Source organism: Colossoma macropomum, unplaced genomic scaffold (genome assembly GCF_904425465.1).
Source record: "Colossoma macropomum unplaced genomic scaffold, Colossoma_macropomum, whole genome shotgun sequence".
Taxonomy (NCBI): Eukaryota; Metazoa; Chordata; class Actinopteri; order Characiformes; family Serrasalmidae; genus Colossoma; species Colossoma macropomum.
The window spans coordinates 738,223-755,034 of record NW_023494797.1 but is presented as its reverse complement, the minus strand read 5'-3'; the positions used below and the strand labels follow the sequence as shown (position 1 = coordinate 755,034).

Below are 16,812 nucleotides of genomic sequence, written 5' to 3'. Positions count from 1 at the left end.
GTGTCCATCTGTGTGCTTAGTAGGCACCAAGGCTTGCATTAAAAGATTTTACACCAAAACATACACTTCTTCAGAAAAGCGGCAAGTGCACAAATGCTTTTCGGTCCACTTTATTCTGGATTTTGTTCATATGTTGTCTGCACACTGTCCACTGACCGCAGATGCACTGCGACTGGCCATCACAACCTGGGTGACCCGAGTTATACTGGGTATGCTGGAGCAAAGAAAATACTGAACTGTGCAAACAGTGGTACTTTAGGAACCAACATTAGGAATCACTGTACTAGACAGTGAAACACCTGCTCATAGCCCACAAGTAACAGTACTGCAAAGTTTATCATTTTACCTCATTAAACACGTGTGATTGAATTCATAAGTAGCAAGGTTTTCATATGTGAAATTCAGTGTTGGAAGAGGGAACTACATTAATCTCTGCAGAGCTATGGCCTGCAAGGACTTTGAAACCTCTGTCAGAGCTATTAATATATATATTCTTTGTGGGGTGTATGCTTTGTAATGCTTAAGAATATTAATGCCCTTCTGTATACATCTTTTGCTTCTTACAGGCTCGTCATCTTATTTGTGGTTTCGTTTGTATGATCGTGAATGGTTAATGATTAATGCCTCACAGTCATAAAATTTGTCTTTGCTTCATCTGAATGGCACATTATTAGGGATGTCAAACATCTTATGGGCAGGAGAATTTTTATAAAATAATCAAGTGTTTGATAAAAGGGGTCCAATATTTAAATCTCATGACAACACACTGATTTTGCTAGAGACAAAGTAATGACATACTTCACATATTAAGTATTTTTTAATCAAAGAGGTAGGGTGGGGGATGGGAGTTTGTTTTTTGCACTTTTAAACACACACACACACTAATAATCAGATTAGTAGTTAAGACAACACTTAAGATCATAGCATATCACTGTATATTCGTCTAACATTTCACTCAATTGCTGGCTCAGATATTCATCAGATGAATGTCATAGCACATTTTCCACCACAGATTCTTAAGCACCTTTTTGAAAGAGAAAAAAAAACTAAACATTTCATGATGAAAATATTTCAGTCTGAGTTAGGAGTTACTGAAGTGTGGAGTAGAGAATGTCAGTAAGACCACTGCACTTCATACTAGATACAATATCACACATTTTAAAGTTTTCTGCACACAAATGCAAATATCTTGGGCTAGAACAATATCAGTGGGGATACTCCACTGACAATCCCTTTCTGTCTAAAACTTGACTCATTTGTGTATAGAAAGCTGTCCAAGAATGCTTGATTCATACCTAATGTATAGACCAGTTGTAACACAAAAGGACATCTACTTCTTCAGGCTATAAAACATCGACCTGGACAAAAACATCCACTTCCCAAATGCATTTCCACACCATAATCTCATCAGCTTTACTCTGGAGATTGAACATGTTTAAATTGTGTATAATGTTTTACAGTGAAACTAGGTTTCATGTAAATGTGTGAAAAGTGCAGTAAATTAAATGTGGAATTACACAGAAAATGTGATTTACTCCCTTCTTCCTTCAAAGCTTTAGCATATTAAGTGGGAGTTTATCAGAAATTTTTTTTTTTTTTGAAAATCCTAACTCTTTTGTTGTGCTATACTCCATGGATTCAACACAGCACTTTTCTAGTACTAATTTCAACTGCCTTTTTTTCCCAGAATTACATGGTAAGCCTTTGAACATTTGAAATAAATTACATGCCACCCACTTTAACCTCAACAATCTCATCATTTTCACTGAGGGGAATCTACACCATCTTAAGGGCAGTTCCATCACTATAGTAGTTCAAGTGAAAGTTGATAGATGATCCCTTGGAAGACAAGGGACCAAGGGAACAAGTCAGCTGCCCAGAAATCACTGCGATCTGATGCAATTCCCTTTTCAAACATGGAGTAATGGCAAACAAAGCTCTTTGTAAGTCTCAGAAATAAAATACTTTTTTTTATCATACTTCTGATTTGAGAGTTGAAGTTCCCTAAGAGGACGTTAAAAGCAGAATTGGAAAAAAGGGTATGGAAATTTAAGAAGAATCCATAACAAGTGCAAAAGTTCTTCAGAGTGGCACTGACGGTAGTTTAAGTCACTATAACTGAATGCTAAAGCAGTGCCTTCACAGAAAACCACACTGGGCCTTAACACTTCAGCGTCACGCAGCACCAACATTTACTATTCATTCAGTGCCAAAGTGAATCTTCAGAGCAGAAAAAGCAAAACAAAACTTTTTTTTTTGACCAGGGTTTCTGTGGGTTGTTCAACAGAAATGTTACTCAGGCTGCAGACACGTATGCTCACAAAAACGAGACTCCTCCACAGAGCATACAACCTAGTGTCAAAGAGCAGTGTCAGTGCTCAGTCTAAGTAACTTTCAAACTTTAACCTGCAGATTCCCCACATTTCTAAACCAGATAGTTACATGACAGGGCTTGTATGTGTTCTTTTCTCTGTCTCTCCATGCTTTTGGCTGTTCTGGTGTTTCCGTTCTCCTAAAGATTCCCTGGATACCACAGCAAACTCCAATGGGAGCTTTGCTCACTGCCCAAGGAGGAGCTTGTGACACTAAAAGCAGCTGGAGGAGCAGTATGGAGGAGACTGGGGAAGAGATAGGGACTATGAGGGTGGAAGTGGAGCTAAATGCTCAGGTCTAGTCTTGATCATTTATTATGTATTCATTATGAGCTTAGTTCATGTCTTTTTTTCTTCTATTAATTTAACTTGTACCTTTGACACAGGGAGGCAGGGCAGACAAGTCTGTATGCACACCTACAGTTGCTTGTAGGATTCTTCTTATGTATGTACACACTAGGCTTGTTTTTGTTTTATTATTTACTTTTCATTGGCACCATCCAAGTCCTTCTCCCATAGGTACATGTTCTTTTATGTTATGCTTTTTTTCCATCTTTGACCCATGGCAACATAAATATTGAGTATAACTCAATAAAATTCAGCCGATTGAGTTTGTCAGTGTCTACTTCTCTTCTTTTCCTGGCTCACCTCACAGCCGTGCCAACTGATGTTACCTCCCAGTACCCCTAGACTGGGTGAAGGTCTGATATCTCTTGTTGAGGTGTGTTAACACCGATGTAAATCTTTAAAAGTATATTCTAATGTTTTAACCCAAAGTTCTTAGCGTGTACTTTTGACGGCAGACAAGACCTCACAGCTATACAATGTCCATGAAGGTTACGATACCAATTCAAGCGGAGATACTAAACATTTTCCAGCATATTGATTGATACAGCTGCAACATTGACCTTTGATAGATCTTTGCTTCAGAAATCCTTATCCTTTTACATGTTTTTGTTGCATTTTAGTTCGCCAGTACCAGTGATTTTCTTTGTATTTCTTTCTATTTGAAAACTCCTACAAACCATTTAGCTAATATGAAGTATTGTATCTTGCATACAATAACATGGAGTGATATAAATAATAAAATGCAATAGGGAAGTGTCAATACTGCTGTTGCTGAGATTGCAGAACAACCAGAGCTGTAGCTGTAAATTTCAGCTGAATGAAGTCTGGAATGAAACAGCATCACTTGAAATGTTCTGAGAACAAATATAAATGGGTAGAAAGTGATTTTCCCTCTTCAGTGCATAAGTGTTTATGTAAGTGCATGTTTGCATGTTAAGAGAGTGAGTGTAGTGGTGTTTAGAGGTCAGGAATGTACAGGGGGCAGTTGCAACATCATCAGGCAGAGGTATCACACGATGGCTTTAGCCTCCGGAAGGAACGCTTCCCAGCACTTCACCAACTAAGAGAGGATGGTAAGGAGTCAGTAAAAGATACTCGCATGCAACAAACAAACACATAAATACACACAAACATGCACGCACCCTATGTTGTGAGCGAAGGAGAGACTCCAGGTATTTCACTATGTGGTGTTTGAAATCTCTGCACTTCTCTTTCTGTAAGAAGAAAACAAGGAAGATGTTCTAAACCTCAGAGACCACCCTTTCTTAGTCAAAATGGCAAATAAGTAAAACTTAGTCATTTTCAGGAGATACTGTTGATGAAATAGATACAAGACTTTTTTTTGCAAGACTGCAATTAGATTTTTGAGATCATTCCCCATCATGCATCTGGTGGAAATTTACAAGCAGATCAACACTTTTCCTTCCACTTCGTAGTGGTACAGATGGGAAGATATGCTGACTGGCCATGTAAAGATCTGGGGCTCACAGCAGTTCACTGTAGAACTGTATATTCTGGCAGATCATCAGCCAGAGTTTTTATAATTAACCTGTAAAATGTGCAGTTACTTTTTTAAATTGACAAAGATTTACACATCAACAAAACATGCAGTGGTTCAGCATTGTTGATTGGGTGTTACAAACTAAACCATAAAGAAACAAACAAAACAAGAAACCACAGTAACAGAAAATATCACTGTTACAGGCTCAGTGAACATGAACTATTAAAACAGCCAGTTACATTTTAAGTGAATATGATTATTGTTTTAAAGTGGAGCAGATTTGCCTTTTTTTAACAGAGATTTCAGGCACTCACTCATGCATTTTCTCTCTCTCTTTCTCTCTCTCTCTCCCCCTCCCCCCCTGTGCTCGCTTCCTCACTTGGTCTCAGGCGCCCCCCTGGCACGTCATTATTTGCATGAGCCAAGACTTAAAATGTACAATAATATTCAACACCGTTGATTTTGTCGTAGCTTCAAGACAAAAAAAGACTGACCACTTTACACTAAACGATTGAGATGACCCGAGCGTGACACAACTCTAGCAAGACTCTCATGATTTTTATTCCAACATTGGAAATTTGTCTGCAACAGTGAAATTGCTTGAAATGTCATTTGGTGTAAGGCCGGCATAAGACTGAACTTTGAAGGTGTTTACAACACATAAAAATGTCCATACAGATTTCTTAGAAAAACAGAAAGCAAGCCACATGAAAAAAATGGAAGCTGTATCAAAGGCAAAAGGTACCTCTTCTCAACTAAAAGGCTGAAATTTTTTACATTTAATTGTTGAGGCTTATATTTAATTTTCTGTTAAAACAAGTTTTCTGCTTTTCCACTGATGCTGAAAAATGAAAAATGAACTTGTACTTAATGGCTGTTTTGAGAGGAAATTAAACAAACGAAAGGTCTCTAACTTTTAAACAGTGCTGTATGGAGTTTCCTGTATATTGAAAATGCATTCATGAACGCCTGATGTGACATGATTAAAAGACTGGCTACACTTCGTATTATTTATATTTGCTGGATCACGTGAATGCCTGGATTCATCAAAACACTCAAATATCTGAATTATAAGGATGCTTACTCACACAGTAAAACATTTAGTGATTTGTTAGAGGCCATTATGCTTATTGTGAAAATCTATGTTACCATAACAATTATGGAACAATATGCTGTGCAGGGCTACTAGATGCCCTAGTGTCCTCCCCTGTTTGGTACACCCACCCCAAACCACCAAACAGACTTCCCTGGTCTCACCTCAAATCTGTGCACTTCCTTCCGCAAGGTGGAGCTGATTCGCTCAAAATCTCTTTCACACTGGCCCACTTTAGCCTCCCACTGTACAGAGAAGGGAAAAAATAAGGGGAGAAGGGGAGACACAGTAAGGCAGTCATCTGGAACTGAAAAGTAAACATGCTAATACAATGCCTAAGTGTGTGGACCTTCTTCACCTCAACTGAAACCTTGATTCATGCAGGGAAAACAAGCTGAGACCAAAATCTAACAAGATGCTGGCACAAAATATAGGCATAATTGCTATTTTTCCTCAAGTAAGATGTCAGCTTAGATGTGCCTGTAGGATGTGTGCAATTGTGTACCGACTTGTGCTTACATAAAAAAACCTTTCTAAAAACTGAGTAGGTTTGAGTACACAGTACGTAAAGTTTGTTTTGATGACTATGCTAGTATACAGATTTGTGTGATGGTTGTATGGTTGTGTAACCTCAGTGATGTCTTCTTTAGCCTGTTGTAGTTTGTCAGGCTTGTTGGCCCAGAGCAGTTTAGCTTCAGCCTCTCGTTTCTTCTGGAGAGTGCTCTGTGCCTCCTGCCAACGCTGCCAGGCCTTCATACGCTGCTCAAAACAGCCCTGACAACAACAAACTCAAAACGTTAAAAAAATTATATTAATTCATGAAATCAACATGTAACACATATGAATCGCTTATCCAACTGTGTATCAGAGTATGTGTGCCATTTAATGCTTAAGATATGAAGACATTAATTCTTGGTCTCAGGGCTGCCAGAACCAAAAGGGGCAAGTGGGCATTTGACCACCACTTTTTAAAGTACTGGGGCGACAGCCCACCACTATCTGATTGAGTTCAGGACACTTACATTAAAAACTGCTTTCCCTAAACTGTAGGGCAACACTAACATGAACAGTCAGTCAAACTCAGCAGCAGGACCAATGAAAACCCCTATTTCAGCTGGGAGGCAGGACATTTCCCAAATAGTAAAGCTGTCCTGAGTTTGTGTTCAGTTAGAGGAGCTGCAGCTCACTAATCAGGCAAACATGTTTTCACTGTGATATACAAACTAATGCACCGGGTCACAGTTTATGTTACTTCACTACGAGAACTTTCTGAATGTTAGAGTATTTCTTACTGCTGGCGCACTAAACTAAGGGCTTCTTCACACCTACCTTGTTTGGTGTGGACCTACCAAAATTTTCTTTAGTTTGGTTTTCTTTAGTGCTTTACTCCACCCATATTCAGGTTCACACCAAAGAACTGTTCATGGGGGACTTCAACACCACAATGCACTTTTCTCAGTGCACAACAGCACTGTACTGCCTGTGTAATCTGCCTGTTTAACATTTTAGTCTTTACAGACACTCATTGTTCCTGCAGCTTTAGTTGCTGTTCAAAACAGAAGATGAGAAATAAAATAATAGTAAATATGCTTTTGAATTTGCCACATGGATCACACGGTAATTTTGGCAAAGCATCATAATCATAAAGAAGCAGATATAAAGTTAGGTTTAATGTTTAATACTGTTGCTATGATTGTGATACACATAGACGATAAGTGTCACTATTGTTTATTTCATTTTTATGATAGCAAATGTGAGAGTAACTGAGCACTTGCTTCCCTGCAAAATGGATGTAGACTTCAGAAAATGAACTGGGTATGAAAACAGCCTGATGCTCTTCAGAGATGTCAGCTAGCAAAGTTCGCTATCTGAGGCTAAACAAAGTGGCTGACACTGTCCATCATTAGATTTACAGAGACATGCCATTAGCATTACAGGAGAGGCAGTTTTAGTCAGTTGCCTAATTGCATTTTGTCAATCAGCCAGCTGCGATTTTTTTTTTGGAACAATACATTTTGCCCACCACCCCTGCTTGGTCTTAGTTTAGAAGGGAATCCTAAACAGTGTGGTGGTATTTTCATACCCCCCCCATCTTTCATTTAGCTAAAAGAGGAATGCAAAATGGCTTTCGAAACAAGATTTTGAGACTTCTGAATTTCTCTATCACACCTTTAGACTTAGGGCCAGCCTGAACAGCATTTTACAGGCTTCAAAACACATTTTCAATAGAGTGCTTGAATACTAATTTTCAAAACCATGCTTAAAAACAATATATGTCATTTCATAATTACCATGCTCATTACTGCAGTTCAAAATATATCCAGTAGGCAGCAACAATCTTCTAATGGAACAAACAGGCTTTTATTTTAACCAGTGTTTCACTCCACACCAGCTGTGCTGGACGACTGTCAAAACACAAGCCGTTGTGTCCTGCTGCGTTTTTATGCAGTCTATTTTTGCTGTCAAACTAATCAACTCTTAAAATTTTTACTTACTGCAGTGTAGGCCTGGGCAAACAGTTAATGTTTAAAAAAGTATATAAAGTAAAACAGAATAGAAAAGGTCCCAAGGACTGCGTGTATTGGTTTGGGAGAGGTTGTGATACAATCTGTAGGACAAATTAGAAAATGTCATACGCCTTATTTTTAGATATCGTCCAGACCTACTACAATGTTATGCTCTTGTGGTCTTGCAGCTCCTGCACTGTACAACAGATTCTTCACTGACACAAACAGCATTAAAAAGTTTTGACTGTGATTTTGAGACCTGCTGTTTGTGCTGTCAAGTTTTAAACCCTCTATTCAATTGTTATTAAGTGCTTTTTCCCCCCACCTGAAGGAGGTTATACTTATAAGGATCTCATTACTTACATATTTAGATGATTCATCAAACTTACATACAGGTATACCAGTCTTATCACAGTCATTTCTTAGTGATACTGATTCTTTTCAAAGGCAGTTCTAGCTCTCTAAGGCGAGGTGACATGGATGCTCAGCATAAATTTAATGACCGTACTCAACTAAACCAGCCATAATTAGTTTTTTTAGCATTTTCCATAAATAATATATATCATTATATAGCATACATAACACAATCACTGTTCTACTTGAAAATCTTTTGCTGTTGAAATTGATTTCAGTTTCAGCTTTTTTCTGTGGCTTAAAAAAGAATGAAATGTCCAAATACTAAAAAGAAATACAAACGCCAACATAACAAATAAATGCTCAGGTACTGAAATTATTCGTGCCAGCCCTAAATAAGGCTTTATGACATGTATTCATACTAACAGTTGAATTTATATTGTAATACAAAAAGTATTTCTAGTTATGTTACGGTGGCATTTTCAAAATATCAGTCACCTTTTTTGACCAGAAAAGTCTTTAGTATTCATATGGCCATGTGAATGGAATAATAGCAAAAATATAATTCATAAATATTCACAGACGTTCTAGGTTTTTCAAAGACACTTGGACTCCATTAAACATGCAGAATGCAGAATGTTTTCTCACCCTCACAGCTCCCAACAGTCGTACATAGTCTGCAAGCAGCTCAGTGAGGATGAAGAAGTCACTGAAGGCCTGTTCCTGATGCAGTTGCTCCAGCTTGTCCTCCACCTCTGCTAACTGGGACAGTGCACGCGACAGTGCAGAGTTCTCCTCCGAACTGCCCAACATCGCCACACTCTTGGCAAACATGGCAGTGTTACTACACAACTCTACAGAGAAACAGACATTCGGTTCTCATTTACAAAATATTTACAGCAAAGAATCATCACTTTGTAACATCCAGACTGTTCATTAAAACTTAATTTTTGTTCTCACCTTTTCTGTGATTAACCAGCGAATCAACTGAAGCATGGAGCCTCCTCAACAACTGCTCCTCATTCTCCACCTCCTGCAGCTTGCTCTCAAACCACTACAATATATACAGCCACCTATGACCACCTTTAAACAAGTTAGCTAAATTGTAAGCAATAGTTACAAACAGAGAGCTGATAATAAGAAAAGATAATGCTGATGGCATCCAGAACATAAATTTGGGATTTTTGGGTTTCTTACGTTATCCGACTCATTCATCTTTATGGTCATCTTGTTCACAGCGTCTGATGCTTTGTTTATCATCTTGAGGAGACCAGATCCACTCAGAGCCTGGGTATTCACTGCCCTAGGTAACTGACACACACATATGCAAATATATGTAGATACACAATAATTGTCTTACAATGTTAAAAATAAACATGCCTCCTCATGTCCTATAACAGAGCCACAGTGTCTCTAGAGCAAGATTTTCCGATTTAAAGACCACGAAAACATCCTTCTAAGGATGCATACTTAAAGTAGAAGAAAGCTTTTAAAAAATACAACAGCTTTGGGGTAGATTTTTGGCACTGGTCATGGAGGGTCAGTGTCCAACACAGTTTGGTAATCTCCCTCCTAAAACTCACCCACTAAATCTGGCTATTAACAGATGAGTGTAATCAGGTGTGTCTGAGCAGGTAAATCACCAAACTGTGCTGGACACCAGCCCTCCAGGACCTCCAGGGATGTACCTCTGAGATAAATGCAAAGGTTAGCAAGATAACTGCCTGGCTATCTAGGGCTGAAAGATTAATCGTTTCTCTATCGAAATTGCAATTTAAGAGAGTGCAATTTTCAAATGGCAGAAGCTGCTGTATAGTCTACATGATCAACAATGTTGTCTTAAAGCTCACAAAGCTTGTGAACTTCTGGTAGATGAGTTAGACCAATCAGATCCAACCAAACCTCCATGTGTTGTAACATCACAACCACAACTTCCTGGCAGACTGGCACACGACATTCAGTGTTCAAGCCTCAAGCCAGAAAAAGTGGATATTCTGATCTTATTGACCACAGACCTGAACCTTAATTTATAGAAAACAATTGCAACTGAAATCGCACTCACAATATTAGTCAGAAAAATTGCAATTAGATATTTTTCCCCAAATCATTCAGCTCTACGGCTGTCTAGATACTTTGCCTCAATGCTGGCTTCTCTTCTCTAGGTGAAAGGATAAAAATCTTGTCTCTAGTGTTCTAGACAGGCAGTCAGGATTGGTTGACATCAGAGAGAACTCTAATGGCTGTGTGATGTACTTGTATAGTGAATGCCTCTTTAAAATTTATTGGACATGCTTGCATTGAAGTTAAGCCTACCTCTTCTCTCTCCAGAAACTCTTGAACATCAGAGTCCTGTAACAGCGCTGGGTGAGATACCACCCTTTGGAGATACCTGCATTTACCAGTTACACATCAACATACATTAAATTAGCAACTAAACTCAAACTTTCATAGCTAAAATATCTGTTTGTAATGAACTGCATCAGACACTTTTCTACATACTACAAATGCAATTTGCTGAGTAAGGTTACCTCTCCAGAGCTGCTCTTCTCTTCTCCACAAACTCAGCTGAGGATGGATCCTCTTTCCCTACCTTGACTTTAGTCATGCCTAACACATAAAATGAAGACACAAATTCATCTAATCAGTCAGTTAAATATAACATTGCATGGATGATATACAAAAAGATAAGTAAGATGAATCATGTATAGCTACAATAAACAATGTATGTGTATAACAAAACAATAGAAAAACTAGTGTATGAACATTATACAAAATAGAAGATATTTCCATGCTCTGTTTTTGTTCTAAGTGTCAGAGTAGATTTCCATTCATGTTTGTGGAACAAAACCCAGCATATGCAATCATATGCAAACACCCCCTGTCAAACTACATTTTGTTGATTTTCCAAGTGAAGATAACATGTCCTTTACAGAGAACAAACTTAATATGGCACTGCTAATTTCAGTGCACTATTTATTTTTTGAGTTTTGAGTTAACTTATTAGTAAAACATGCCATACCTTTTGCACAGGCCACATTTTCTTTTTTCAGAATGGTAAATTCAGCACTTAAACAGTAACTGTGAATTAAAATAAAAAGTGTGTTCTCTATAGAAGATTTGTGCTAATTATGACTTAGAAAATCTACAAAACACGTAACTTGACAACACTGCACTGTATACTGATGTAGTCCTCCAGGCTGGCAGTGAGGAACAACAGATCAGATGGAGATAAAAACAGGGTGAGACATCTCCTAATAAAACACGTTCACTAAAATCCTATGCTGTGACACGTGTCCATCATGCTTGTCAATTACTGAAAAAGCTGACAGTGTGCAGTGATCGCTAAAGGCTCAGTGGAATTTCGGCAGTGTAAGATGCCATTGAACTGACAGATTAAAGTGAGATTTCTTACCAACCACGCTCTTCTGAGGTGGGGGTGGAATGATGCAGCCCATCAGATTGTATTTCACTGACAGCTTTTCATACAGACCCAGGAAATCACTGAACCTCCGACGCACAGAGAATGTTTTAATGTGGAAAACAGGCAGTGTAGTCTGTGTGGAAAAGGGGTACAATTTTGCAAATTTTTTTCCTATAGAATAAATTCCAAAGTATTAGCTAATGTGAGATGTTTTTTATCAGCAAACCTGTGTGGACACTTTATAGGTCATGTAAGCATTCATGCCATCTCCTGCAAAACATTAAAGCGGTGACCAGAAAAGAAAAAAACTCGCAGATACAGATAACACAACTATTTAGACTATTAAAACCAAAACGGCCTAAACATACCCATTTTTTCAGGATTTGTGACAGCTATGTTAAGCTCAAATGAGTCCCCACTTTCCTCCTCTTCTACCTGAAAAAAAAGCACAGTCCAACTCTGGTTATAAAGATAAGAAAACTGATGTGTTTCTGAGTCTACTGAGTGGTTTGAGTACCTCTTCCGAGGGCTTGTTCGAAGTGTTGGCCATGTGCAAACTGCTATGAGTGTTTACTGTGGTGGAAGGAGGTTCAGTCGGCCCGATTATTTCTTTTCTCCCTCGACTATTTGGAGTGGTCAGGGTCAGTTCTACGGTGGCCTCTGGCGTCCAAACAAGGAAAAGCATATTGAGTTTATCAAAATAGCATTTTATGAAAGCAAATGATCAACTGCTGCTATAAAATGGAGAATACCACGTCACTACAGCCTACATTTTACTCAAGAAACCATTTATATGCTTTGTGTGTAAATTTGAAGGCCACTCTAGTTATCAGAGTTATCAAACTGGTATAAGTTCACCTTTTTGGGAGTGAATTCACAGACCAAATTTAAATCAACTCACAGTCTCTGCTAGCTAGAAAAGCAAATCCAGGGGCTGTATTTTCCATCAACTTCCAGGAACTCTCAATCAAGTGAAGCTGAGAAAGTGCCACAATTAGGGGATGCACAATCATATCAGTACGGGAAGTTAACTGCTGAATAATTGTAAGTAATAATTATAAATAATTATCAGCATTGAACAAATGTTTACGTTTAACCAATATTTGAAACTGATATTTCATGATGAACATCATTTCATGACAGAACATTTATTTGCCAATGGGCTACTGTGTTAAATGTCTGCATGTTATTTGTTTAACTGCATTTATAATCCTACAGAACCACATGCTTTATTTCTCCATAATGATAATCCAGTTAAATGTGGTCCTTGTTTTAACAATTTACAAATAATTATGTATCAGAAGACATGAACATGAAAAATATCAGCATCTGTCCACAATTCCAATGCCAGGGAACACCTAGAGAAACGTATAAATATATATGCTGATAAACATAGTTACTATCCGAACCCTAGTCAAACGTTATATATTGACCATACCTACATCTCTAGTGTCTATATGGAAATCAGTAGGACACGCGCACATTTTTTTGTTATTGCTGTCTGTCAGACGTTTCTGAAACCTTGTCAAAGCCAAGCGTTCCGTTACAACCCATTCAGCAATGGTAGCACATCGCTTTCAGAGAACAGGACTGAAGGGAGTGGAAATAGAATAAGTGCACCTGAGGGCGAAGCAGCCTTGCTCATAGACCTTAGGCGGAGTTCTACCTGCGAACAAATCCAGCTCTTCATCGGACAGAACGCCGTTGGTTTTTGCAGCCGTATGCTTCTGCACTGAGTACGACCCTTCTTCGCTAAAGATGTCTGAGGAGGGGTCAGTCTCTGGTGGCGTTGACACAAATGGCGTATTCTGCGAAAAAGGACCATACACAGAGCGTGAAAATATTACTTTTGTCCGCGAACTGTTTGACAAGAACAGCAAGTGTTAGCTAGCACCACACACACCACACTCTGAGTAGTAGTTAGTTAGCCTACTTACTAGCCACATTTGACAGATAGCCGGCTAACGACTAAGTAATTTGTTGCTGGCTGGCTGGCTAGCTAGCTAACTCGCTAGCAAGCTAACGTTAGTCAATCCGTTATCCAATACCAAGTAACGTAACGTGTGCCCTTAATCAGTAAGTAAGTCATAACAGTTGCCTATGGTCGAGTGTTCTGTCCTACGTAATAACAATCCGACTTTTTAAGTACTTAAGCAGTCTGACAGGAAAAGAAAATGTACGATAACTGCGTACGCTTGTCCCGGTGAATATATCCTCTCCATCGTCGCTATCCAGGTCTCCTGTGTCGTACTCTGGCTCCTGGTCCTCGCTGTCTAAGAAAGGAGGGGGGTTTCGCACTGAACTAAGCGACATTGTTTTGCTACTTAGGCCCAGAAATAGTGCAATACAAATTACTAAGATAACTGGTTTTTGATCGAGAGTATTTCTGACTTGGAAATGCAGCAAACTGGACTGACAAAAGATGCTGCACGACACAGTAACATCATCCACCTCAAAACATCCTATTTGTGTTCCCGGTTTGAAGTAACCGCTGTTACATCGCCGCTTGCTGGTCTGGACCGCAAACTGCATTATTGTTATTCAGGATGGCATCAGATAGAAGCGCGAAGTGATTTTAAGTATTATAGTAAATATTGTAATCAGATGAATACAGACCTAGAGGCACGTCCGATGAAGGCATATATTAAACTTCATAAATTATTTGTGAACAATTTTGATAGCAACATAGATAGCAAAAAAGGCAGTGATACTGAGGTTTTTAAAACCACACTCCTACAAGTGCAACATACACTACCACTACCATGTCAGTCAATGCCACTGCATAAAGGGAGGCTAAAAATTTGTTGTTACATGCATCAGTTGGCTTGTTTTGGGGTTTAAAGACAGCATCGAGACACAGAGGCCCGAGTATTAATATTTTATTGTTTATTTTTTAATCATTTTAACAAGTATTTAGCCTTTTGTTACACTAATACAGTGGTTTCCAACCCTGGTCCTCAAGTGTCGCTTGCGCTCAACACACCTGATCCAACTAATCAGCCAATTAACAAGTTGTAGTGGGATTTGTACAAAACACTACAATATGCAGGGCAGGGGGTTCACGGGGACCAGAGCTGGAAAACTGTACACTAATAGATTACCAAAATGCATGTCTTTCTTAAACCACAAGATGGTGCTGTTTCTTTCTTCTCAGACCAAGGGTTCTGCCAGCGGAGCTATTGTTAAACCGAGTGCACACTACATGATTTTAGCCCTGATTCTCCAGGCACGGACACATTTTTGACATTGCGACAAAAACTCTACACAGTCTGATGAAAACATTAAAGCGGTGACCAGAAAAGAAAAAAACTCGCAGATACAGATAACACAACTATTTAGACTATTAAAACCAAAACGGCCTAAACATACCCATTTTTTCAGGATTTGTGACAGCTATGTTAAGCTCAAATGAGTCCCCACTTTCCTCCTCTTCTACCTGAAAAAAAAAGCACAGTCCAACTCTGGTTATAAAGATAAGAAAACTGATGTGTTTCTGAGTCTACTGAGTGGTTTGAGTACCTCTTCCGAGGGCTTGTTCGAAGTGTTGGCCATGTGCAAACTGCTATGAGTGTTTACTGTGGTGGAAGGAGGTTCAGTCGGCCCGATTATTTCTTTTCTCCCTCGACTATTTGGAGTGGTCAGGGTCAGTTCTACGGTGGCCTCTGGCGTCCAAACAAGGAAAAGCATATTGAGTTTATCAAAATAGCATTTTATAAAAGCAAATGATCAACTGCTGCTATAAAATGGAGAATACCACGTCACTACAGCCTACATATGCTTTGTGTGTAAATTTGAAGGCCACTCTTGTTATCAGAGTTATCAAACTGGTATAAGTTCACCTTTTTGGGAGTGAATTCACAGACCAAATTTAAATCAACTCACTGTCTCTGCTAGCTAGAAAAGCAAATCCAGGGGCTGTATTTTCCATCAACTTCCAGGAACTCTCAATCAAGTGAAGCTGAGAAAGTGCCACAATTAGGGGATGCACAACGGTACCACTATCATACACACACCGAGAGAGGCACGAGCAACCAAAACAAAATCAAACATGACCACACGAAGGGGCTCAAATAGAAAAAGTGAACCTGAACTAAACGTAATTTAACTTTACGTATATGTAAATCACTCTTATAGAGAAAGACAGTGTAATCATGTTTCGCGTCCACTGCACGCGGTGTGGAAGTCTCCCTCCGCTTCCTTCGCCAGTGCCTCGCCGCTTGAGGGGTGACATCATACAACGCAGGACACGATTCAACCTGTCTATCATTTCAGAAAAAATTTTTTTATAAATTTTCTTAGGCAGTCTAGTCTCCAAGGTCGGATCTAAGGGCAGGGCCAGAGTGCCACTGGCTCCAGAAGAAACCTGATAGCCCCAGTCTTGGTCCTGGAGATACACTATATTGCCAAAAGTATTCGCTCGTCTGCCTTCACACGCGTATGAACTTGAGTGACATCCCATTCTTAATCCATAGGGTTTAATATGATGTCGGCCCACCCTTTGCAGCTATAACAGCTTCAACTCTTCTAGGAAGGCTTTCCACAAGATTTAGGAGTGTGTTTATGGGAATTTTTGACCATTCTTCCAGAAGCGCATTTGTGAGGTCAGACACTGATGTTGGACGAGAAGGCCTGGCTTGCAGTCTCCGCTCTAATTCATCCCAAAGGTGTTCGGTCGGGTTGAGGTCAGGACTCTGTGCAGGCCAGTCAAGTTCTTCCACACCAAACTTACTCATCCATGTCTTTATGGACCTTGCTTTGTGCACTCGTGCGCAGTCATGTTGGAACAGGAAGGGGCCATTCCCAAACTGTTCCCACAAAGTTGGGAGCATGAAATTGTCCAAAATCTCTTGGTATGCTGAAGCATCCTTTTGCTGGAACTAAGGGGCCGAGCCCAACTCCTGAAAAACAACTCCACACCATAATCCCCCCTCCACCAAACTTTACACTTGGCATAATGCAGTCAGACAAGTACCGTTCTCCTGGCAACCGCCAAACCCAGACCCCTCCATTGGATTGCCAGACGGAGAAGCGTGATTCGTCACTCCAGAGAACATGTCTCCACTGCTCTAGAGTCCAGTGGCGACATGCTTTACATGCTTGTATTCGACGCTTTGCATCGCGCTTGGTGATATAAGGCTTGGATGCACCTGATCGGCCATGGAAACCCATTCCATGAAGCTCTCTACGCACTGTTCTTGAGCTAATCTGAAGGCCAC

General features: G+C 39.5%; 1 protein-coding gene across 5 annotated transcripts; it reads right to left on the bottom strand.

Moving 5' to 3' along the window:
* Positions 1-579: 579 nt before the first annotated feature.
* On the bottom strand, positions 580-15,304 carry snx1b (sorting nexin 1b). Of its 5 annotated transcripts, XM_036583958.1 has the most exons (16): positions 15,116-15,304; positions 14,966-15,032; positions 13,217-13,404; positions 12,114-12,256; positions 11,965-12,031; positions 11,823-11,866; positions 11,588-11,729; positions 10,704-10,782; positions 10,489-10,564; positions 9,373-9,486; positions 9,136-9,229; positions 8,824-9,029; positions 5,945-6,088; positions 5,479-5,559; positions 3,863-3,934; positions 580-3,780 (listed from the first exon to the last, which is right to left on the bottom strand). In XM_036583958.1, the coding sequence occupies exons 3-16, from the start codon at positions 13,284-13,286 to the stop codon at positions 3,730-3,732; spliced, it is 1,383 nt and encodes a 460-aa protein (XP_036439851.1). In that variant the 5' UTR covers positions 13,287-13,404; positions 14,966-15,032; positions 15,116-15,304; the 3' UTR covers positions 580-3,729. The 5 variants fall into 5 exon arrangements, with proteins under 5 accessions (XP_036439851.1, XP_036439853.1, XP_036439849.1 ...); XM_036583960.1 differs by lacking the exons at positions 14,966-15,032; positions 15,116-15,304 and adding an exon at positions 13,790-14,067 and having other exon boundaries at positions 13,263-13,404; XM_036583956.1 differs by lacking the exons at positions 14,966-15,032; positions 15,116-15,304 and adding an exon at positions 13,790-13,994.
* Positions 15,305-16,812: the final 1,508 nt, after the last annotated feature.